At 36.7% G+C, this 24,597-nt stretch overlaps 1 protein-coding gene across 2 annotated transcripts in view; it reads right to left on the reverse strand.

Annotated features, from left to right (window-relative positions):
* The window catches only part of CDC123 (cell division cycle 123), a 95,613-nt gene that overhangs the window by 70,607 nt on the left and 409 nt on the right, over positions 1–24,597 (reverse strand). For both annotated transcript variants that reach the window (XM_027838785.1, XM_027838784.1), the window contains exons 2-4: positions 15,438–15,509; positions 5,904–5,961; positions 5,552–5,584 (exon numbers count right to left, since the gene is read on the reverse strand). In XM_027838785.1, the coding sequence (XP_027694586.1) occupies positions 5,552–5,584; positions 5,904–5,961; positions 15,438–15,509 (163 nt within the window). The remainder of the gene's footprint in view (positions 1–5,551; positions 5,585–5,903; positions 5,962–15,437; positions 15,510–24,597) is intronic.

The raw sequence follows: 24,597 nt of genomic DNA on the forward strand, positions 1-24,597 counted from the left end.
GTAGGTCTTTATCCCATGTGGCTCCTTCTCCACTGAAGCCAACTCATGAGAGAAGTACACATAAAGCATAGTCTATGAAAGTCTGTTTCCCATTATAACATATTATCAGCCTTTACTGTTTATGAAAAACTAAGTAGATAAGGCCAAGATCAATTAAACTCATTCAAACATGTCCTCAGCATCCAACATCCAATCAAATGTTTTTGGATATTTTAACAGGTCGATGAGAGGCAATGAATGAGTTAAAAAGCTGAGAAACTACTACCCAAGTTCTGTCATTTGGGGATGCCTCAACATAGTAAGGCCTCCACTTTAAGGGGGACCACTAGTATATATTACTCACCTATTTAATATGGGGTCGCAACCCACAGTTTAAGAAGTGCCGAAGGAGTCTTGAGTGGAAAAAGTTTAAGAAGCCCTGGCCTATTACATGTCCCAGCAGTTCATAGGATCATACAATTAGAGCTGGAAAAGATATTAAATATCATTTAGCCTAACACTTGCATTTATTTTTGGTAGATGAGGAAACTGAGACACAGAGAAGTTAAATTACTTTCTCTAAAAATACACAAATATTAAGGAGCAGGATTTGAACCCAGGTCCTCTGACTCTAAATTCAGTGTTCTTTCTACCACATCAGGTCTGAATGGGCACTTCTGCCAATAGGGGGTGCTAATGTTACAACTTCCATTTAAGGAAGGGGCCCAGGACAGCCATCTCTTCATTTCCCACCAACAACATTCCTTTGACTTTCCACCATGTCCCTAGAAACTTCATCATCTTGCAAGATCAATTAGCTTTGGTCCTCCCACCTCTTCAGTACCCTCTGCCCCTCTGACTAGAGGGCGGAGCAATGAACTCCAAAACCTCCATTTAAGGAGGGGCACAGGACAGCCTTGTCAACATTTCTCCCCACTTCGTTTACCATCTGGTTGCACTTCTTTGACTTCTCCACTATGCCTCCATGTCCATGTACTTTCTCCCCACGCCACTTTCGACTTCCTTTTCTATTTTGTTTTGCCCCATTATATTGTAAGCTCCTTGAGGGCAGGGACTCTTTTTCACATCTTATATCCCCAGCACAGTGCCTGGCACATAGTTGGTGATTTATAAACATTTATTAACTGATTAATATGGATATGATAGGGAATAAGGCAGACTAACTCATGACGAACCATCATATCACAGGTTCAGCATTTCTTAGAAGACAGAATTTGTGAAGCTCTGAAAGACAACAGGGTTTAATATAAGCTGAATGGCAGGAGCTGGTATTTATATCAGCTACATGAGATTTGGAATACCATTTCCTACTGACGATCTTTTCATGTCCAGATCCAAATGGATGTGCTCTAAAGTTCAACTTGGCAGGTATCATCACCACAAATAACAGGTCTAGAAAGTGGAGTGTCAGGAAAAGGATAAATGAATTCTAAATAGTTTTGGAACTCAAGGTCCTGTGATTATGACAGTCTTCTTCTAAAGAGAACCAATGACATGACAGGAGAGATGAAAAGTGGGATAAATCTCTTCTGACAATTGTTCTGCAGAGTTATAAATATATGGCCCTGGCAAATGAGTTTTATATATAAAGCCAGCCAGAACTGATGCCCCTAAAACGAGGTTACTGGTACAACTATAAAGTCAATATGCCTGGTAACATCTGTTTCAAATGAGTTAAATATATCCCTATATTTCTAGTATTAGAAGGAAGCTCTGGCAAAGAGCCATCCCTTGGATGAAGCATATTCTTATTCCCAGCAATGCTTCCCCAGAAGTGTAGGGACAAGAATGTGACCTTCTATAAGTCACATGAAATATCTGGATTATGCAAAGTCAGACAAGCAACTACTATTAAGAGCTAACAAACTCATAATATTCCCCCTATGCAGGCCTAAAATTTGATCTCTAATCAGTTACTGGACATGAAAATGTTGATAACCTTCAATCACTTCAACTGCTTATTTCCTTCTAATTGTGAACCTAAACTATAAAATTTCCCAGAAGACCAAGAATCCATCAACCTAGAACCTGAAATGTCCAAAGGGAGGAAGGTCAAAATTAAGGGTCAGGATAAAATGTATTATTAAGAGGAATTTCTCAGACAACATAACTAGGCATGATTAGTGAGAGGGTGAAGAGGGTGAGGTGCTCCATGAAATTCACATCTGAGGCTGATTTATCACAACATGAACCAAAATAAAATTGGGCAAAGGGGGCCCAGGAAAGAATTAGCTGGGGTTTGGGCAAGGAGTATATTCTATTAAGGTCCTCCATATTAGTGAATGAGAGGCTATTCCTTGTGAGGTAAGATACATTAGATGGCCTGTCTCCTCATACATGACACCAAAATGCCTACACAAGCTTAGATGGCGGACAATTGCTGGGGGTGAAGATCCACAAATACAGTTCTATTTGTATAAAAAACCCTGAGAGGTTCTACCTTGGCCCAATGTACTGATCTAGGAGATTTGCCACAGATCTTAGATTGTCTTCTGTCTCCACCTTCTGAAGCTATTTGTTAATTTCCTGGAAAACCTTAAAGTTTTTTCATTGTGGCAAGTGTCTTTGTTTGCCTCATTTGTTCCTGGAGTGCAATGCTCTAGGCATACAGTCTCCTAATCTTCCACTAGAGGGCTACCATCTTGGCAAAAGGTGTGTGTTTCAGAGTTCACAGTCTTAAAGGGACCTAGGATAAACTGATCATTATTGGATGATTAACAGGGCAGGTAGAGTCAACAAGCCTGAATGAAAGGATTATGTCTGAATGAATGAATGAATGAAAGGGAATAATGAGCTGTTCTGGATATACAAAAAAAAAACAAACAACAAATCTTCAGGTTAAAAGCTACCAGTCCAGAAAGGTAGAAATAATATTAATTCGGGTTTGCAATATTTATACTTTCCTACCAAAATTTCCAAGTGCAGTGCTCTTTCTATTGTACCACATCAACCCTCAAATCAAAAGGATTAGGAAGAGAAATATATATAGGCAACATCTAGACACACTAATGCATTGTTGGTGGAGCTATGAATTGGTCCAGCCATTCTGCAAAGCAATTTGGAACTATGCTAGAAAGTTACCAAACTGTACATACCTTTTAACTCAACTATGCCACTATTAGGTCTTATACTCCAAATAAATCAAAGACAGACTGAAGGGATCTATATGCACAAAAATATCTATAGTAGTTACTTTCATAGTACCCAGAGCTGAAAACTAAAGGACTGCCTACCTAATGAGGAAAAGCTAAACAAATTGTAGCATATGAATGTACTAGAATATTATTGTGCTAGGAAAAAAGATGTTACACTTATAATGCTATACAAATTCTATACCAAATTATCAAAGGTATATATTACAGAATTTGATACAATAATAACAAAATTCATTTTGAAAAAGAAAAGAACTAAAATATCAAGAGGAATAATACTTCTAGACCTTAAACTATATTATAAAGCAGCATTCATCAAAATCATCTGGTACTGTTTAAAAAACAAGAGCTAAGTCAATGGAACAGACTAGAAATTAGAGAATCAGAAACAATGAAATTCAATAGCCCAGTGTTCAATAACCCAGAAAACATAATTACTTGGAAAAGAATTTCCTATTTGATAAAAACTACTGGGAGAACTGGAAAGCATTCTAGCAGAAATTAGGCTAAGATCAACACCTTATGTTATATTCCACAATACATTCAATTACACTATTAAAAAATTAGAAGTAGATCATATTCTTCTCACAGCTACAGAAAAGAGATGTGTTCTTAATCAAACAATGGATAGAGGCAACTACAAAAGTTAACAGATAACTCTGACTACATGAAACTAAAAAGTTTCTGCAAGAACAAAACTAATGTACCTAGAAGGGAAGTAGTTGAATGGGAAAAAATCTTTGTATCAAATTTCTCTGATAAGGGTTTGTTATCCAAGATGTATAAACAATTAACAAATATATATATATATGTATATGTCCAAAAGCCATTCCCCAATGATAAGAATATGAACAAACAGTTCTCAAAAGACTAGCAAACTATAAACAACCACATGAAAGACTACTCCAAATCACTAATAAGAGAAATCAAAACCACCCTGAGGTTTCACCTTACTCACTGCAAATTGACAAAGATGACAAAATGTGGGAATAGTCAATGTTGGAGGGGTTATGGGAACACAGGTACACTGTTAGTACTTTGCTAGGGTAGCAGTGAATCACTACAACCATTTTAGAAAGCAATTTGGATTTATGCTAATAAATAAATATTATAATAATAATAATAATAAATGGCTAAAATGCTTATACCCTCTGACCCAGAGATTATATTACTAGGTTAATACCCCAAGGAGGCCACTGAAAAGGAGAAAGTTCCCATATATACCAAGATATTTATAACAGCACTTTTTATTACAGCAAAGAATTAGAAACAAAATAGACACTTATCAATTGGGGAATGGCTAAACAAACTGTGATAAATGAATGTAATGGATTATTATGCTGTGAGAAATGATGGATGTGATAACTACAGAGATGGAAAGATCTACCTGAACTGATGCAGAGTGAAGTAAGGAGAGCCAAAAACACAATATAAACAAGGACTATAACAATGTAAATGGAAAGAACTCCCCCCCAAAAAAAATCCAAATGAATATTGCAAAATTATAAAGAATAAGCATGACTTGAAAGCAGATATGAGAAGACACTCCCATCCTGCCCCTTTGACGAGGTGAGAGGTTCACAAATATCATACATTAAACAAGTTTTCACACATTTTTGGTGTATTGATTAGTTAGGCTGATTTTTTTTCCTCTTTTTTTTTTTGACTTAAAAAAATATGATTTGGGGGCAGCTAGGTGGCGTAGTGGATAGAGCACCGGCCCTGGATTCAGGAAGACCTGAGTTCAAATCCGACCTCAAACACATAACACCCACTAGCTGTGCAACCCTGGGCAAGTCACTTAACCCCATTGCCTAACCCCAAAAAAAAAAACAAAAACAAACAAAAAAAAATATGATTTGTTACATGGGGTAGTTCTCTGGGAGGGATATTGGAGAATACTATGGTGACGTAAAATAAAAAATACCAATAAAAACTTACTTAAAAAAAGAAGTTACAGAAGAAACTGGGAAGACTTTTATCACCTGATGCAGAATGAAGTGAGTAGAGCTAAGAGAACAATGTAGATAATGACAACAATATTATAGAGAAAAAAAATTATGAAAGACTTTAGATATCTGTTCAATGAAATGATGAATCACAAAGAGAGATAATAAGTGCTTGAAAAAAATTTTTTTTTAAGATTCCAATTTAGGAATTTTTATGCTGCTGAAAAGCTGGTATTACAAGTGACTAGGAATTCAGAAAGTTTAGATAAAACCTTTTCAAATAGTAGGGAAGCAATAAATATTCTAACAAAAGAACAATAAAGTAGTTCTTATGCTGAAATTTCTCCCAGGATCTTGCACATCTTAGGTGCTCAATAAATATTTGATGAAAAATGAAATATTGCCAAGCTTATCAAAATTAGAAATTAAATCTTGGAAAATTGGCCTTACCGTAAGTGTTGTTGTATTTTCATCATCTGACCACTGAATAGAAAAAGAAAGAATAAAAGAAACTAATTTGAATAAAGTGTTTGGCTTCCAAAATATAGAGCTGCTACCTCAAAATTATATCTGCAACCGAGAGAACTTGTTCCTAGACACATCATCCAAAATATTTTAGTTGAAATTTTCTCCACTTCCTCATTTCATTTCAAATCACAGCTAATAATAGTAAAAATCTGTAATATTTCTATAGCAATTCACATCTATTACCTCATGTTTATCAAATAAAGTTATGAACTATCAATACAATTTCAGAAATCATCCATATTATAGAAATCTACTGCTATTATTTTATACTAACCTGTATTTCTTCTCCCTCATTGTCACTGTCTGGTTGAGAACATGTCGGTGGATCTTCCCTAGAGGATTAAACACATATATTGAGCAAAAAAGAAAAGGTTTTTGTTCATGCCCGTTGAAGAGGTGGCTGACCTTGAGCTGAAGAATGCTCACAGTTGCCCAAAACAGTGAATTTTTCCTTGGATGGAATTATGAATGGAAGGCAGCACCAAGATGATTGGGACAGAGTGTATTGAGAACAGCATAGAGTATGGAGGAATACTAGTTCCCATCTTAGAATTTTACTTTGTATTTATTTTGTACTTCCTTATACGTACATATCTTCCTCCAACAAAATGTAAGCTCCTTGAAGGCAAAGGCTGCTTTGGTTAAGGTCTTTGTTTCCCCAGAATTTATCAAAGCACCCAGCACATAGTAGGCACTTAACAAATACTTGTTGGATAAACTGAATGACATGATGCTACTCTAAAGACTTTCTAAACATGTTTGTGTTGTAACTAGCAACATAAAAAATTAATATTATTAGCAATCGAAACTAAAGCTATCTACTAAATACCAACTACATGCAAGGCACTATCCTAGGCATTGAGAAGGATCCAAAGACACAATCTTTGCTATAAAGGCCTTTCCTCATCTCTCTTTTCACTTTCACTACCAAATTTCTTTAGTGAGTAATCTATATTATTGCTTATTTAATCCCTACTTCCTTGCAATTTGGATTCCATTTTTATCACTCTATTGAAATTCCTCTCTCAAGAAGTCTCCAATAACCTCCAAATTACCAAATCCTCTTTTGTGCATACTTTCCTTTTGATAGTCTTGATTCTCTGGGTTCTGTGACACCATGCTCTCTATTCCCTTCATATTATGACTTCTTTGTATTCTTCTTTGACTCTTCTTCCTCCTCCAACTTCTTTATATGAGTGCTTTCCAAGACTTTATCCTTGAGCCATAAGCTGTGAGCTCTTCCACCCCAGCACTTATTAGACTCTCCCCCTACCTCCACCCCACCCCAACCCAGGGCTCTAGATATTGGAGTCTTTTTTAAAATTATTTTATTATTCATTATTTTAATATTTGTATTATTTTATTAAAGGTTTAAACTTACTACTTCAAAGCTCATTACAGATAATAATATTGCTGCCCTCAATGAAGACAGAAGATCAAAATATGCAAAGTCAGCTTTGTGGAGATGTTGCCCCCAAAGCTATCTTCCCCTCCACTGTTGGGATACCCCAGACATCAAGGTATGACAATGGGATTGGGCTAAAAAGACAGCTATGTGGGGGGTGAGGCTAGAACAAAAGAGGTATTCTGGCCCTAAAGTGGCCCAATCAACATGGTATTGTCACCACCTGGGATGACATGGAGAAGATCTTGCACCAAACTTTCTACAATAAGCACTGTAAAGTCCCTGAAAACCACCCAGTGATGTTCACAGCACCCACTCCTCCCTGCTAAACCCAAAAGCTAATGAAAAAAAGATGGCACAGATCATGCTCAAGACCATCAATATTCCAGTCATATATATGACTATAAATTGTGAGGTTATGCTGTCCCTTATATCTCTGGTCACACCACTGGCACTGTGATGCCCTACACTGTGCCCATCCATGAAGGTTATACCCTTCCTCAAGCCACCTTCCATCTAGATCTGGCTGGCCATGAACTGATGGAATACTTCATGAAAATCTCGACCACGAAAGGCAATAGCATCACGACCATGAGAGGGAAACTATGTGCACATCAAATAGCTATGTCACACTACTCTAGTCTTTCAGCAAGAGATGGTCATTGCTGCATGTAGTTCTTTTCTGGAAAAGAGCTACCAGCACCCTGATAGTCAAATTATCACCATTAGCAAGGAGAGGTTCAAGTGTCCAGAACCACTTTTCCAAACATCTTTCCTAGGTATGGAATCCTCTGGTATCCATGAAATTGTTTTCAACTCAATCATGAAGTGTGAAGCTGACATCTGTAAGGATCTGCATATGTTCTGTCTGGATTTAAGGCTCCATTCTGGCCTCCTTCTCTGTACTCCTGGCAGATGCGGATCAGCAATGAGATGTGGATCAAAAGTATGATGAATCTGGGCCCTAAACTGCCCACCACAGATGCTTCTGAATGGACTTTTTTTGGGGGGGGGAGGTCAAAGGGTAGGATATAACAAATAGGGATGGGTTAGGGAAAGGGGGAGAGGAAGGGAGACAGAGAAGGAGAGGGAGATGAAATGGCATGGATTTGGCTTTTTTTGCACTTGACTCAGGATTTTAAAAGTTGAACATTGAAGGTGATGAGCAGTCTAAATAGGTTGGAAGCAAACATCCCCAAAGTTCTATAGTGTATCTTGAGCACCCTGACTATACATTTATTGCTGTTTTTTAATAGTCATTCCAAGTATTGTATGATGAATTGTCACAAGAAGACTCTTGCCTCTATGAAGGAGTCTCTGCTCTACAAAAGGAGCAAATTACATAAATCCTGACAAGGGAAAGGTAGTAATATTGCATATATAAATTATGTAATCCTAACAAAAAAAAAGCTTTTTTACTCTTCCCCCTTGATGCTTTTCCTCTTTTTTCTTCTTTTAAATTACTAGAACAAAAAAATAAAAAATAAATTACTAGAGCCATAATGACGTCCTTCCTTTCCCTTCTTTACCCCTACAACATAAAAGTAAGTGAAGACCTTTCTACAGCCTCCCTGAAAGTTCAATGAGATTGATGCCAATACTGGGTGGAGAGAACACTGACTTGACAGCAGTTGAGATAAAAGTGCACATGTTAAAGAAAAAATAAGGGACTCTTCCCTTCAATCTTTATGTTCTCTCTTTTGATGGATGAATCCATTCCTGGTGGAGATGCTGTCACCACAATGCAAGCACTTCCCAAATCTTAAACATTTTTACCTCTTGTCTTTTCTCACAAGCTTCAGGCTCATATTTCTGACTGCCTATAAGAAAATTCCACCTCAATGCCCCACTCTCACCTCTAGCTCTACATGTCGAAAACTAAAACAATCTTTCCACTAAACTTTATTGTTCTTTCTGACTTCCCTGTCTCTACCACCTACATTCATAACTGGATTCTGAAGGATAGACTCTAGAAGGGAAAAAAGGTGGGAAAAACAGCATGAACAAAGGAAGCAAGAAAGTACAAATTATGTTTGAAAGACAGTAGGTAAACTAGTTTTAATGAAATGGAGGATTTGTATAGGTGAGCAATAGTAAATAAAGCTGAAAAAAATAATTTGTGAAGGACTATGAAAGACCAGGCAAAGGAGCTTAGACAAATGTACAAATAATAAAAGCTATACCCTTTCTATACTAAAAGAAAATGATTTACTTAAATGATTTACTATGGATTTTAATAGCAGGTTAATGAAAGAACTGTAACTAAATAGAAATAATAACTAAAGGGGGCAGTTAGGTGGCACAGTGGATAAGCACCAGCTCTGGAGTCAGGAGGACCTGAGTTCAAATCTGGCCTCAGACACATAATACTTCATAACTATGTGACTCTGGGCAAGTCACTTAACCCCAATAACCTCACTAAAAAAAAAAAGTAATAATAATAATAATAATAACAATTAAAGATTTTACCTTCTAAAAATGCTCCTATTTTCCCACTCTTCTGAATCTCTCTTACAAAAAAGCAAAAGTAAGTGATGTGGGCCAATATGAGAATTTGTATTGCTTGACTATGCATATTTGTTACAAAAGATTTTTTTTATTTCTTTTTTTTAGTGGAAGGTGGGAAGTAGAGAACAGAAATACTTGTTAATTGAAAAGAAATTTTAATTTAACAAAAAGAAATATTGTAGAAAAAAGTAAGTGATTCACATTGAGTTATTTTATATTTGTGATAGCTGCCCTCAAAACTCTCCCTCCAAATTTCAAAAACCCATTCAACAACCCATCAGTGTATGAATGAATGAATGAATAAACATTTATAAGTAAGCACACTTACTATGTGCTAAACATCAGTGAAGCATATAGAAAATTTAGGCAGTCCCAATTCTTAAGGAACTAGCATTCTAATTAGTAGAGACAATGAATACAGTGTTTGGCCTCAAGGCAATAGGAAAGCCTAGTGGACCTTAAGGTGTGCTCAGCAAAGCAGATGGCAAGGCTTGAAATTTTTTAGGGTACATAAGTAGTTCAGATGGCAAAGCCTATGGGTCTGGCAGGGCAGATGGTAACGGCCTGTTAGACCTTAGGGAACAAGAGTAGGGCAGATGGTAAAGCCCAGTGGTCCCCCATCTTACTGAAAGGATTATAGCTGGTGACTTCCTGTTCATCTAAGTGTTGTGAACAGCTATGTCACCGATCCGTAACCCTGATCTAGAAAAGGAACAGTAGGCACAAGGTAGGTCTCTGAGTCCTCGGGAGTGAGGATAAGGGTTAGCATCCAGCAGATTCAGAACCTAATGAGAATTGAGGGCTAGGATAACTACCATGGGGGCCATGAGGGTTAGGGTAGGGAAGGGGAAGGGCTCTCCACAGTCAGCTCCTACTAGGTCCATTAGGGTGTGTGCAGCTGGTAGGCTGGTCGGCTGGTCAGGCTGGAGCAGAGGGAAAGGAGAGTCAAAAGAGAAAAAAGAAAACTAGAGACTAATAACCCTAATGAACATAGAAGCAAAATTTTAAATAAAATAATGGTAAAGAGGCTAAAACAACACATCACAAAAATTGCACACTACAACTAGGTTAGCTTTATACCAGGAATGCAGAGTTGGTTTAATATTATCAAAACTATAGATTTAATTAACCATATCAATAACAAAAACAACAAAAATCATATAATTCTATCAATAGATATGGAAATATCTATTGACAAAATACAACACCCATTTCTGTTAAAAACATGAGAAAACATAAGGATAAATGGATCTTTCCTTAAAATGACAAGAACTATATTTCTCAAAACAAGAACTACTATTATATATCATGGAAATAAATTACAATCCTTTCCAGTAAAATCAAAGGTGAAAAAAGGATGCCCTTTGTCACCACTTCTATTTGCTGGCTACAGCAATAAGAGAAAAAAAAAAGAAACTGAGGGAATAAACACACGTAAAAAAGAAATACTAAAAGAACTTTACAGAATAAACTTAAAAATCAGGACATTGGCAGTCTTGTACGATATAAAATAAATCCACACAAATCATCAGCATTTCTATATAATACTAATAAAAACCCAGCAGGAAGAGTTGGAGAGAAAAGAAATAAATATTTTACATTTCCATTTAAAATTACTACAGAATGTATAAAATACTCAGCAGTCAACCTTTCAAAATACAAACAAGAACTATACAAATATAATTTCAAATGACAGTTTACAGAAATAAAGAGAGATTTAAATAATTTTAACAAGATTAATTTTTCATGGGTAAGATGAGTCAATATAATAAAAATGAAAATACTAACTAAATTAATTTTCTTATTTAATGCCACACCAAAGTACAAAAGGATGACTCTAAAGAACAATTAAAAGAAGAAGAAAATTCGTATGGAGGCAAAAAAGTTCAAGAATCTCAAGGGAAACAATAAAAAACAGTTGCAACAAAGGAAAACAGGGCGAGCCTAGCAGCATCAGATCCCAAACTATATATAAAGCAGTAATTATCAAAACGATTTGATTTATCAAAACCAACTGGTTAAAAAATAGAGAGAGCAACCTGTGGATCAGGTTGGGTGCTCAATATACAGGAGAAATTTTATTTAGTGCCCTAATACTTAACAAATACAAAGAAACCAGCTACTGGCATAAGGACTCACTAGCTGATATAAACTAAACAGGATTATGGAAGAAATCAGATTTAGTCAGATCAAAATCTCATACCTTATATAAAGACAAGCTTCAAATGGGTACATGACCTAGATATAACAGGTTAGATCATAAACAAATTAGACAAACATGAAAAATATTATGTATCAGATCTATGGATGTGAGTAAAGTTCACAATTAAATAATAAAAATTTTTGCACAAATTCAATAAATCCAACATAAAAAGGGGAATAATTTACTGGGAAAAAATCTTCGCAGTAAGTTTCTTCGATAAAGGTCTCATTTCCAGGATTCAAGGAAATGATTCAAATTTATAAGAATAAGAGCTATTCCCCAATTGTTAAATAGTCTAGGTATATAAATAAGCAGTTCTCAAGGGAAGAAACCCAGAGTCTCTGTGACTACATGAAAAAAATGCTCCAAATGAGTACTAATTAGAGAAATGCAAATTAAAGTTATTTTAAGATCCCACCTTATATCACATGGCATCAGATTGGCAAAAATGAAATTAAAGGAAAATAATAAATGTTGAAGTATCTATGAAAAAACAGGCAATTTGATGCACTGTTGATGGACCTAAAAAATGGGTATAACTATTCTGAAAAACAATTTGGATTTATTCACAAAAGGTCACTAAAGCGAGAATGTCCTTTGACCCAGTTATGGCATTGCCAAGGTCATACTCAAAAGAGAGCAAAGAAATATGAAAAGGCCTATATGTACAAAAATATACACAGCAGCTCTTTACAGTGGTAGCAAATAAAACTGGAATCTAAAGGGTTGGTCATCAATTGAGGAATGACTGACTAGGTTGTAGTAGACAAATGTGATAGAATACTATTGTGATTTAAGAAATGAGGAAAGAATTGATTTTAAAAAGACATAGACTGGAATGAAGTGATTCAGAGTAAAGTAAGCAGAATCAGATAAGCAATTTACACTATAACATCAGTATTATAAAAGTGAACAATTATGAAGACTTTATAAACTGATGAAGAATAAAATGAACAAAACCAGGAGAAAAAGTTAAACAATGGAAATATGCTTTGCATGATTTCACAAATATAATTGATAGCCCATTTCTTGCTTTCAGAATGGGTAGGGGAGGGATGGAAGAGGTGAAAAGAATTTGGAACTCAAAAAAATTTAAAAAAAAAAATTTTTAGGGGCAGCTAGATGGTACAGTGGATAAAGCTCCAGCCTTAGAGTCAAGAGAACCCGAGTTCAAATCCAGACTCAGACACATGACACTTACTAGTTGTGTGACCCTGAGCAAGTCACTTAATCCCTTTGCCTCACCAAAAAATTAAAAAAAATTAAAAAAAATTTAAAAAAATAAATAGGTGGGGGGGAGACATGCTACAGATGTGGAATGCTGCACAGATGAGGTCTGAGTAACTTTCACATGAGGTCACTGTTTTATTAGTTTGACACATTTGTTTTAAGTTATTACAAAAAACTTCACAATATAGGTGTATAATCTGGGTATAATATAATCTGAGCACAAAATGTTATATGTCAATATAATATTTCACTGTGTGAAAACACATCAATAAAACTTACATAAAAATGGGAGATATAGGGGGAAAGGAAAATCTTGGCTTCCAGAGTAGCAGCTCCTGCTGGACCTACAGGTCCACCTTTGGGATGTGGGTGGTAACAGACTGAGGCAGGGGAAGAAAATGAGCTGGCTCTCTTAAGAGTACGTGCCTGCTGTACCCAGAAGCCACCCAGTGATGGTAAGAACCTTAATTAAATATAATCCTCTAACTGTTCTATACTTATCTGTACCTAAAACTCTATATTCCCAGTGACAAGGATTTTATTTTTCACATATAGTAACTGAAATTTTTAACAGATGCAGTTTCTGTACTCTTCACATACCATCTGCTCTACCAAGATGTCCGAGAGCCCACCAGGCTTTACTGTGCTCTGTCTCTCTTGCTTCACCCTCCACACACATCCATGCACCTCCATCTGACCTGCCCATAAAGGACCCTCAGAACTCCCAGATCCTGCCATCTACCCTGTATCAGCATCTGATACCTCCTACATGTGTTGTCTCCTCCAATTAGAATGGAAGATCTTTGAGAGCAGGGACTTCTCTATTTATATCCCTGGTCCTTAACATGATGATTGGCACATAATAAGAGCTTAATAAATGCTTTTTTTGTTACTTTTTCATTTATTAGATAAATAATAACATAAAAACATAAATAAATGATCAATTTTTTTTTTTTAGGCAATTGGGGTTAAGTGACTTGCCCAGGGTCACACAGCTAGTTAGTGACAAGTGTTCGGTCTGAGGCCGGATTTGAACTCAGGTTCTCCTGACTTCAGGGCAAGTGCTCTATCCACTGTGCCACCTAGCTGCCCCAATAAATCCTCAATTTTAATGATTTTATTTGCCCTTTTAACTTTGTACTGATTGATCCACAGAGTATAATTATATGCCAAAACTTTACCTTCTTACTGAAACTTAAGTAAAATATTTTGCAGAAATATACAAAGTGAAGGAAAAGTCAATTACCCCTAAGAAATTGACACAAAGGGCACTCTGGGGGGCTTATTTAGTAATAATCAACCATACTTTAAAATTATGAAACTACCATTCAACTGATTAACTTCTGGAACACCTCATTTGTGAAGTATTATCACTAATTCAAAGTTTGTATGATCCAAATTAATAAAGTTGTCCCAGAAGAGAATGTGAAAAAAACTATATCTTAACATTTACCATACTAAAATTCTTAGTATATGTGACTCTTTTCTGTGTAAAAAAATTCTAAAATAATTTCTTACCTTAATTTTCAGTCTCTTTCTTCTAAAAGAAATCTAATATAAAATTAGTATCTTTTCCAAGGGCTCTAGAAATTAAGGCTTCTTTCAATATGCCTTCAACTTTGGAATATTATTTTTTATGTTCATTTTACTTATTGAGTCATTTTGTTTCCTAGCTTACAGAATATACTATGCTTGGGAATAATAAAATTAAACTCTTTAAAAAAACCTATAAGTTAGAATTATCTGTCACTCTAAAACTTCACCCTACGTCCTACTCCTACTCTTGAGGTTTTGCTATAATCATTTTCAAGTTATCAAGAGTCTGAAGATATTAGATAGAAATACTAAACTAAGATGTACATTCCTTGAAGGTCAATTCATCAAATATGTGGAAGAAAACCAATTCTATTTGAAATAAATAATTTCGATACATTTCTGAAATATTAGAAACATTAGTATATTTATCAAGATCAATAATTCTCCAACTTATCACCAAGAACCCAAAATAAGTAAGAAATGACAGTAACATTTTTCCTTTACTTAAACCAGAAGGGTGTGTAAGGAACAAAATTACAATGGACTACAACACGGTAACCATACAATCAAAGGTCACACAGCCTGAAAGTATTTCAACACATCCACATTGGTAAGACACGAATAGCCTCATTCATACAGAAACTGAATCAAGGTCACACAACTAATAATTAGGCAAGTAAAGGAGTTAAGTAGACTGTTTAATGTCATAAAGGCTTATTAGTGTAAGCTGTTGCCTGAGAGCTGCTGAGAGGAAGAAAAGAATACAGAGGAAGAAGCAATTGCTGTTAGGAAGAGGGGAGACAACCAACAGTGACAGTTTAGTAATGAAGCAAGACTAAGTTAAATCTTGAAGTGCAAGATGTCAAGTTTCAGTTCTTTCTATGATTTTAAGATAATTTTAAAAAGCAAGTTCAGCTATACTTTACCTTCCTGAGACCACCAGAGTTCCATCATCAAGTAAATAATCCTTCACATTCTGAGGCAGTGGAAGAATGACACTTTAAAAAAAAAGGGGGGGGGAGAAGGTATCATTTAGAAAGACAAATAAAGTATAATAAGCACTAGGTAAACAACACAAACCTTGCTATTTAGAGGACTCTCCATCCCTTTCACTTTTAATGAAGCAAAAGATATTTTTTGGAGCATAATGTTTTATTTTATAGCTTTTTTGTTTGTTTTCAACATTTGCTTCCACAAGATTTTGAGTTCCAAATTTTCACCCCATCTCACCCCTCCCCCCACCCCAAGATGGCATGCATTCTGAATACCCCTTCCCCTAGTCTGCCTTCTCTTCTATCTCTCCCCACCTTCTCTTATCCCCTTCCCCTTCAATTTTCCTGTAGGGCAGGACAGATTTCTGTATCCCATTTCCTGTATTTCTTATTTCCCAGTTGCATGTGAAAACATTTTTTTTTAAACATGTATTTTTAAAAGTTTGGGTTCCAAATTTTCTCCCTTCCTCCCTCCCCACCCACCCTCATTGATAAGGCAGGCAACTAAATGTAGGTTATATATGTACAGTTATGCAAAACACTTTCATAGCAGACATGCTGTGAAAAACTAACTCTTATATGCCTTCATTCTATTCTGCCCCCCCATTTATTCTATTCTTTCTTTTGACCCTGTCCCTCCTCAGAAGTATTTGCTTCTGATTACCCCCTTTCCCAATCTGCCCTCCTCTCTATCATCCCCCAATCCTCTTGTCCCCTTCCCCCTATTTTCCTGTAGGGTAAGACAGATTTCCATACCCAATTGAGTGTGTATGTTTTCCCTCCTTAAGTCAAATCCTATGAGAATAAGATTCACTCATTCCCTCTCACCTTCCCCTGTTTCTCCTCCACTGTAAAAGCCTTTTCTTGTCTGTTTTATGTGAGGTAATTTACCCCATTCTACCTCTCCCTTTCTCCTTCTCCCAGTATAATCCTCTCTCATCCCTTAATTTTATTCTCCAGATATTACCCCTTCATCTTCAACTCACCCTGGGCCCTCTATCTATCTATATCTATATATACATACATATAATTTTTTTCCCTCCAACTACCCTAATACTGACAAAGGTCTCATGAGTTACAAATGTCATCTTTCTATGCTGGAATGTAAACAGTTCAACCTTAACAAGTCTCTTATGATTTTCTCTTTCTTGTTTATCTCTTCATGTTCCGCTTGAGTCTTGTATTTGAAAATCAAATTTTCTATTCAGCTCTGGTCTTTTCATCAAGAACGCTTGAAAGTCCTCTATTTCACTGAATGACCATTTTACCCCCTGAAGAATTATACTCAGTTTTGCTGGGTAGGTGATTCTTGGTTGCAATCCCATCTCCTTTGACCTCCGGAATATTATATTCCATGCCCTGCAGTCCCTTAACATAAAAACTTCTAAATCTTGTGTTATCCTGATTGTGTTTCCACAATACTTGAATTGTTTCTTTCTGGCTGCTTGTAATATTTTCTCCTTGACCTGGGAGCTCTGGAATTTGGCTACAATATTCCTACAAGTTTTCCTTTGGGTATCTCTTTCAGGAGATCAGTGGATTCTTTCAATTTCTATTTTGCCCTCTAGTTCTAAAATATCAGGGCAGTTTTCCTGGATAATTTCTTGAAAGATGATGTCTAGGCTCTTTTTTTGATCAGCGTTTTCAGATAGTCCAATAATTTTTACATTCTCTCCTGGATCTATTTTCCAGGTCAGTTGTTTTTCCAATGAGATATTTCATATTGTTTTCTAATTTTTCATTCTTCTGGATTTGTTTTACAGTGTCTTGATTTCCCACAAAATCACTAGCTTCCAATTGCTCTGTTCTAATTTTTAAGGAAGTATTTTCTTCAGTAATCTTTTAGACTTCCTTTTCCATTTGGCCAATTTTGCTCTTTAGGGCATTCTTCTCTTCATTGGCTTTCTGGACCTCTTTTGCCATTTGGGTTAGGCTATTTTTTAAGGTGTTATTTTCTTCAGTATTTTTTTGGGTCTCCTTTAGCAAGTTGTTGACTTGTTTTTCATGATTTTCTTGCACCACTCTCAGTTTTTCCTCTACTTCTCTTACTTGCTTCTCAAAATCCCTTTGGAGCTCTTCCAAGACCTGGGACTGATTCACATTTTTCTTGGAGGCTTTGGATGTAGGAGCTTTGGCTTTGTTGTCTTCTTCTGGTTGTATGTTTTGATCTTCTTTGTCACCAAAGTAAGATAATATAGTCTGACTCTTTTTGTGCTGCTTACTCATGATCCCAGCCAATTACTTGAGTTTTAAACTCTTTGTTAAGGTAAGAGTCTGCTTCCAATGTGGAGAATATACTGTCCCAAGCTTTGGGGGTTTGTATAGCTGTTTTCGGAGATACTTCCAGGGACCCGAAAATTTTCAGTTCTTCCAAGGTGGTATGATAAGGGGCGAAGTATTTCTTCTCCACCACCACAACAAGCTCCACCACGCCAGCGCTCCTCCTCGCCCCAGGACCACCCCTCAGAACTGTGACCCAGATTCAAGCACGGGCAACGCAAGAGATTCCTGCCTCAGCACTGGCAAAGAGATCCTTGCAATCCCCCTCTGATCAGCCACTCGACTCCCCCTCAGTCTGTGGGCTGGAAGCTCAAGAAACAGCCATAGCCCCGGGCCGCGCTTGGAGACTTGTGGCTGAGACCTAGCTCCTCTGTCATTGCAGTCACAGACTTTTCCCACTGACCTTCCAAGTTGTCTTCGGCGTTCCTGGGTTGAGAAGTCTGGAAACCACCACAGCTGCCCGCAATTCAGTCCTCTGAGGCCTGCTCCAGGGTCTCTGCGGCCTGTGCGCCCACGCCGAACTGTGCTCCTCTCCCAGACCAGCGCGATATACCTTTCCAATCAACCATCGGGGTTATCTTGGGCTGGAAATTTGTTTCACTCTGTCTTTTTGTGGGTTCTGCTGCTTTAGAATTTGTTTAGAGTCATTTTTTATAGGTATTTGGAGGAGTTTGGGGAGAGAGCTCAAGCAAGTTACTGCTTTCCCTCCACCATCTTGGCTCTACCCCCGAAGCAAAAGATATTAAAGATACATATGATAGCATTTTAAATATTTAATCTAAGAAGTCTGAATATAAACACTTCTTGCCTCAACTAAACTGGATTCTTCTAATTACCACAACTGCCTAATCCAGAATAAAACAAAATTATGAAAGCAGTAATCCAGAAATAACAATATATGTGGGCACAATATTCATAATGTGACTTGAAGAAATTGCAAAAGTACAACAGATAGGATATTTGATACATAGCAGAAATAGCACAAGGGTGACCAATATTCAACAATCTTACCAAAGAGTATAATGCCATTAACAGATAAAATGAGATAATTTGAAACACTTTCTTTGTAAATTCTAAAACACTATATTAATGTCAGTAATTATTATGTTGGACGAATGAAAAGATTCATTACCTAGTGGACAGTCTACTGGCAATGAGTCCTGGCAATGGGTCCTACTCAAAAAGTCCTAGGAAGAATAACTACAACAAAGTGGAAAGAACAATAACAAAACAATAGCAAAACAACTGCAACTCCATACTATGAAATTATGATGACCAAACTTGACTCCCTGCAATTTGATGTATACAAGCTTTTCCTGTTCTTAATCCTGAGCCATATTTTCTAAGCTATTTTCACTGTCTTCTATGCACACTTTTATATAGAAACCATTGAGTACTAAAGTAAAAGGTTGATTTATTTGGAAAGTCTTGAGTTTTTCGCAAAACTAGGTTTTCACTTGATCCTCCTTGAGAAGGCTTTCTATATGACAAGTGCCTCCACTTTCTCTCCTATCATTCTCTTAACAATTCAGTTTCCAATGCCATCATTCAAAAACATCATCAAAACTGCTCTCCCCAAAGATACCAATGATCTCATGATTGCCAAATCCAATGGCCTTTTCTCAATCCTCATTCTCCAAGACCTCTCTTCAGCCTTGACATTATCAATCACCCTCTTCTCCTTGACACTATCTTCTCTCTAAGTTTTCAGGATACCACTCTCTCCTGGTTTTCCTCCTACCTATCTGACTGCTCCTTCTCAGTCTCCTTTGCTAGATCCTCATCCAGAACACATCCTCTAATCATCAATGTCCCTCAGTGTTCTGTACTGGGCCCTCTCCTCCTCCCTTTATACTATTTCAATTGGTGATCTCATTAGCTCCACTGATTTTAATTTTAATTAACATCTCTATGCTGACAATTCTCATATCTACCTATACTTCTCTAACCTCTCTGCTGACCTCCAATCTCTTATCTCCTATTGCCTTTTAGATATCTCAGTAGACATCTGAAACTAAATATGTTCAAAACATTTCATTCTTTCTTTGCAAATTCTCCTCTACCCCCTTACCTTCTCTATTATATAGAGGCAACAACATCCTCCTAGACTAAAACCTAGGTGTCATCCAGGACTCCTCACTATCCCTAACCCCAACTCCCCCTCCCCCCCATAGCCAATCTGTTGCCAAGGGCTGTCATTTTCATCTTTGCAAACATCTCTTGAATACACCTCCTTCTCTCCTGACAATGCCTCCACTCTGGTACAGACCCTCATCACCTCAGCCCAGATTACTGCTGGTGAGCCTGCCTACCTCAAGTATCTCCCCACTCAAATCCATCCTCCATTAAGCTACCAGAGTGATAATCCTAAAACCAACACCCAACCATGTCACCCACTTACTCAAAAAATTCCTGTAGTCCCTTTCATATCCAGGATCAAATACAAAATCCTGTTTGGCACTCAAAGCCCTTCATAACCAAACAACCCTCCCCTCCTCAACCTTTCCAATCTTCTTATACCTTACTCCCACCAGTGACTGAGGACTTCTTGCAGTTCTACAAACAAGACATTCCCATCTCTCAGCTCTAGGCATTTTTTCCTGGCTGTCTCCCCATACCTGGGGAATGCTCTCCCTCCTCATCTATGCCTACTGGGTTCCCTGGCTCCCTTCAAGTTCCAACTCAATCCTATCTTCTGCAGGAAGCTTTTCCCAATCTCTCTTAATTCCAGTGTCTTCTCACTTTTAATTATTTTCTCTTTATTCTGCATATAACTTGTCTGTGCATTTTTTTTGCTTGTTGTCACCACCATTAGATTGTGAACTCTTTCAGGGCAGGGACTTTTCTTTTGCCTCTTTTTTCTTAGCACAGTACTTGGCATGTAATAGGTACTTAATAAATATTGACTGACTGACTGACTAGGCTGGTGTTCAAAAGACATCAACAATCTGTCACCAGGAACTTACCCAAAAACTTACCAGCATGGTACAATCTGTCCGAGCTTTAATTTCATTAAACCAGCAATAAGGCATCAGATGCCCGTCAAAGAACGTCTAAATAAGTTAAGGCATATGAATGTGACAGAATACTATTCTGCTGTAAGAAATGATGAAGGGCTATTCTAATTCTAAAGGGCTAATGATAAAACATGCTAATCACCTCCAGATGGAAAGTCTGATGGCCTCACAGTGCATATTAACACATATTTTCTTTTCTTTCTTTCAATATGGTTAATGCCAGAATTTGTTTTGCATGACTATACATATGGGTTGTTTTTCCTGCCTTCTCAATAGGAAGGGGCAGAGGGTATAAAGATAATTCAGAACTGAAAACAAAATAAAATTGAATTTTTTTAAAAAACAAGACATCCAAGAAGGACTTTTGTGAGTTCTTTTATCACTATTAAATGTTATCTGATAAGATTTGACCTGACATTCTATCCTACTGATATATTTTTGGATCCTGAGCCTGTCATTCAGTGTTGGCTAGCCTACCTGGCTTTGTATCATCTTCAAATTTGATAAGCAAGTCATCTACACCTTTAGTCAAGTTGTAGATAAAAAGATTAAATGGCACAGGGCCAAGCACAAATCTCTGGTACACTCCACAAAAGTTCTTCCAAGATGATATCAAACCATTAATGATTACAATGAGTTAGTCCATTCAACCAGTTCAATACCCATCTATCTCATATTACTGGGGCCACAAGAATATAAAAGACTATCATATGCCTCACAAAAATCTAGGTCATCTATATATACAGCATTCCTCTCATCTACCATTCCAGTTACCCCATCAGTAAAAGAAAAGGTTATTTATTCAGTGCCATACCAATCAAACTACCCCAAAATTGTTTTAGAGCTAGAAAAAATAATAAAAAAAGTTCATCTGGAAGAAAAAAAGGTAAAAAATATCAAGGGAATTAATGGAAAAAAATGTGAAGGAAGGTTGCCTAGTAGTAGCAGATATCAAGCTGTAATATAAAGTGGTAATCATCAAAACTATCTGGTATTAGCTAGGAAATAGAGTGGTGGATCAGTGGAATAGATTAGGTATACAATGCACAGTAGTAAATGACCATAGTGGTTGATAAATCCAAAGATCCAAGCTTTGAGGACAAGAACTCATTATTTGACAAAAACTGCTGGGAAAACTGGAAAACAATATGGAAGAAACTAGATATAAACCAACATTTTACACTTTGTACCAAGATAAGGTTAAAATGGGTACACAATTTAGACACAAAGGGTGATACCATGAGCAAATCAGGGGAGCATGAAACAGTTTACCTGTCAGATCTAGGGAAAAGGAAAGAATTTGAGACCAAATAAGAGATAGAGAGCACTGCAAGATGCAAAATGGATAATTTTTATTGTACTAAATTTAAAAGGGATTGAATGAACAAAACCAATGCAACCAAGATTAGAAGGAAAGTAGAAAGCTGGGAAACAATTTTTACAGCAAGTATCTCTGATAAAGGCCTGATTTCTCAAATATGTAGAGAACTGAGTCAAATTTATAAGAATACAAGTCATTCCCCAATGGTTAAAGGATATGAACCGGTAGTTTTCAGACAAAGAAATCAAAGCTACCTATAGTCATGTGAAAAAATACTCTAAATTACTATTGATTAGAGAAATTCCCATTAAAACAACTCTAAGGTACCACCTCACACCTATCAGATTCCCTAATGTGACAGAAAAGGAAAATGAGGAGAAGAGGTGGGAAAATTGGGACACTAATACACTGTTGAAATTGTGCATTGATCCAATCATTTTGGAAATCAATTTGGAACTATACTCAAAGAGCTATAAAATTGTGAATACCCCTTGATCCAGTAATACCACTTCTAAATCTGTATCTCAAAGAGATTTTTTTAAAAAAGGGTAGATGGGAGAGAAATCTATCTGTACCAAAATATATATATATATATATATGTATATATATATATGTGTGTATGTATGTGTATACACACACACACACACATACACACACACACACACACATATATACACACACACACACACATATATATATATATCTTTTCATGGTGGCCAAGAATTGAAAATTGAGGGACGGACGCTCATCAAGTGCTGAATAGCAAAACATGTGATTGTGAGGGAATACTATTGTGCTATAAGAAATGATGCACAGAAGTTTCAGAAAAACCCGGGAAGATTTACATGAACTAATGCAAAGTGAAGTGACTAGAACCAGGAGAATGGTATACATTATAACAGCAATACTGTACTACGATCAATTGTGAATGACTTAGATATTTTCAGTAATACAATGATCAAGACAATTCCAAAGGATTCATGATGAAAATACTATCAACCTCCAGAGAAAGAACTGATGGACTCGGAATGCAGACTGAAGCATGCCATTTTTTACTTTTTTGTGGGTTTGGTTTTTTTTTTGGTGTTTTATTTTACAACATGACTAATGTGGAAATGTTTTGCATGATTGCACATGTATAACCTATATCAAATTGCTTACCATCTCAAGGAGGGTGGAGGAAAGGGAGGGAGAGAATTTGGAACTCAAAATTTTAAAAAACAAATGCTAAAAATTGTTTTACATGTAAGTGGGGGAAAAAATAAAATATTATTCAGAAAAAAAGTAAAGGATAAACCTGTCTTTGTTGAAGATCTTTGTGAACAATTCTTCCTTTTCTAGATATTCACTAACCACTGAAGTAAAGCTTGTTGACCTATAAATTGAAGGCTCCAGATTGTCCCTTTTTTTTGAAAAATGATATACACACATACCCTTTTCCAGCCCTGTGGTGGGGTGCTCTGTCTCTTTTGCTAACTCCATGTTCTTCTCTTTAAGTGTAGGTAACCTCCAAAGCTCTTTCATTGGCCCTTTTCTATTCACAAATTGTGATGGGATTTAAATGCCAAGCTGAAGAATTTGTAATTTATCCTAGAGGCAACTTGAAGTTTCTTGATCAAGAGTGACACATTTAAGGCTCCTTAGAATCAATATCTCACTTTAAAGTTCAACTCAAGTGCCATCTCCTTCAAGAGGCTTTCCCTTATTCCCCCAGTTGTTAGTTTCCCCTCCGTGCCTCTATTTATTTTGTATGTATTCTAATATTTACTTATCTGTGAATGTGTATGCCAATAGAATGTAAGCTCCTTGTGGAAAGGCACTGTCATTTGTTATTTCCATCCCCAGCACTGTGCATAGTAGCTGACATGGAGCAGGAACTTACTAATAATTGTTGGGTATATAGTAGCTGGGATTCCTTTTCAAATATAGGCTAGTCTCTTCCCTAAAATTCTGCAATTCTGTGACTTAAGAGAGATCAGACAAATGGAAGAACAAGCAGGTAAACCACGCTGCAAAATCTGGAAAAGGTTTCCAATCTTGCTGATTGGAAAAATCATTTCTCTTTTACTTCTCACTACCTCACCCCCATCGTTCATTCATAGCTTAACTTTCTACTTCACCCGGTGTTCTGACATAGGTTATCTTATTGGATCCCTGTGAGGTAGGCAGGCTAGATATCATTATCTACAGATCAAAAAAAAACTAAATTTAACTTTCTTTGGGTCACACAGCTAAGTAAAGGCCAAAGCTGGTATCCTGGCCTCCAGTCCGAGGTAAAGCTCTAGAAGGGATGCCAGGCACAAGGCCTAAGCAATGCAGGTTGAGGGGAGGGGAAGGGACTGTAGCACTTTATAAGGTCCTATCACTTTACAGTGGACGGCATGCTTTTCAAGGTCTCAGGACATTAATACACACACACACACCCGATACACACCCGATGCACACACACACACCCGATGCACACACACACACACAC

The sequence above is a fragment of the Vombatus ursinus genome, unplaced genomic scaffold, assembly GCF_900497805.2.
Source record: "Vombatus ursinus unplaced genomic scaffold, bare-nosed wombat genome assembly UNPS02014830.1, whole genome shotgun sequence".
Classification (NCBI taxonomy): Eukaryota; Metazoa; Chordata; class Mammalia; order Diprotodontia; family Vombatidae; genus Vombatus; species Vombatus ursinus.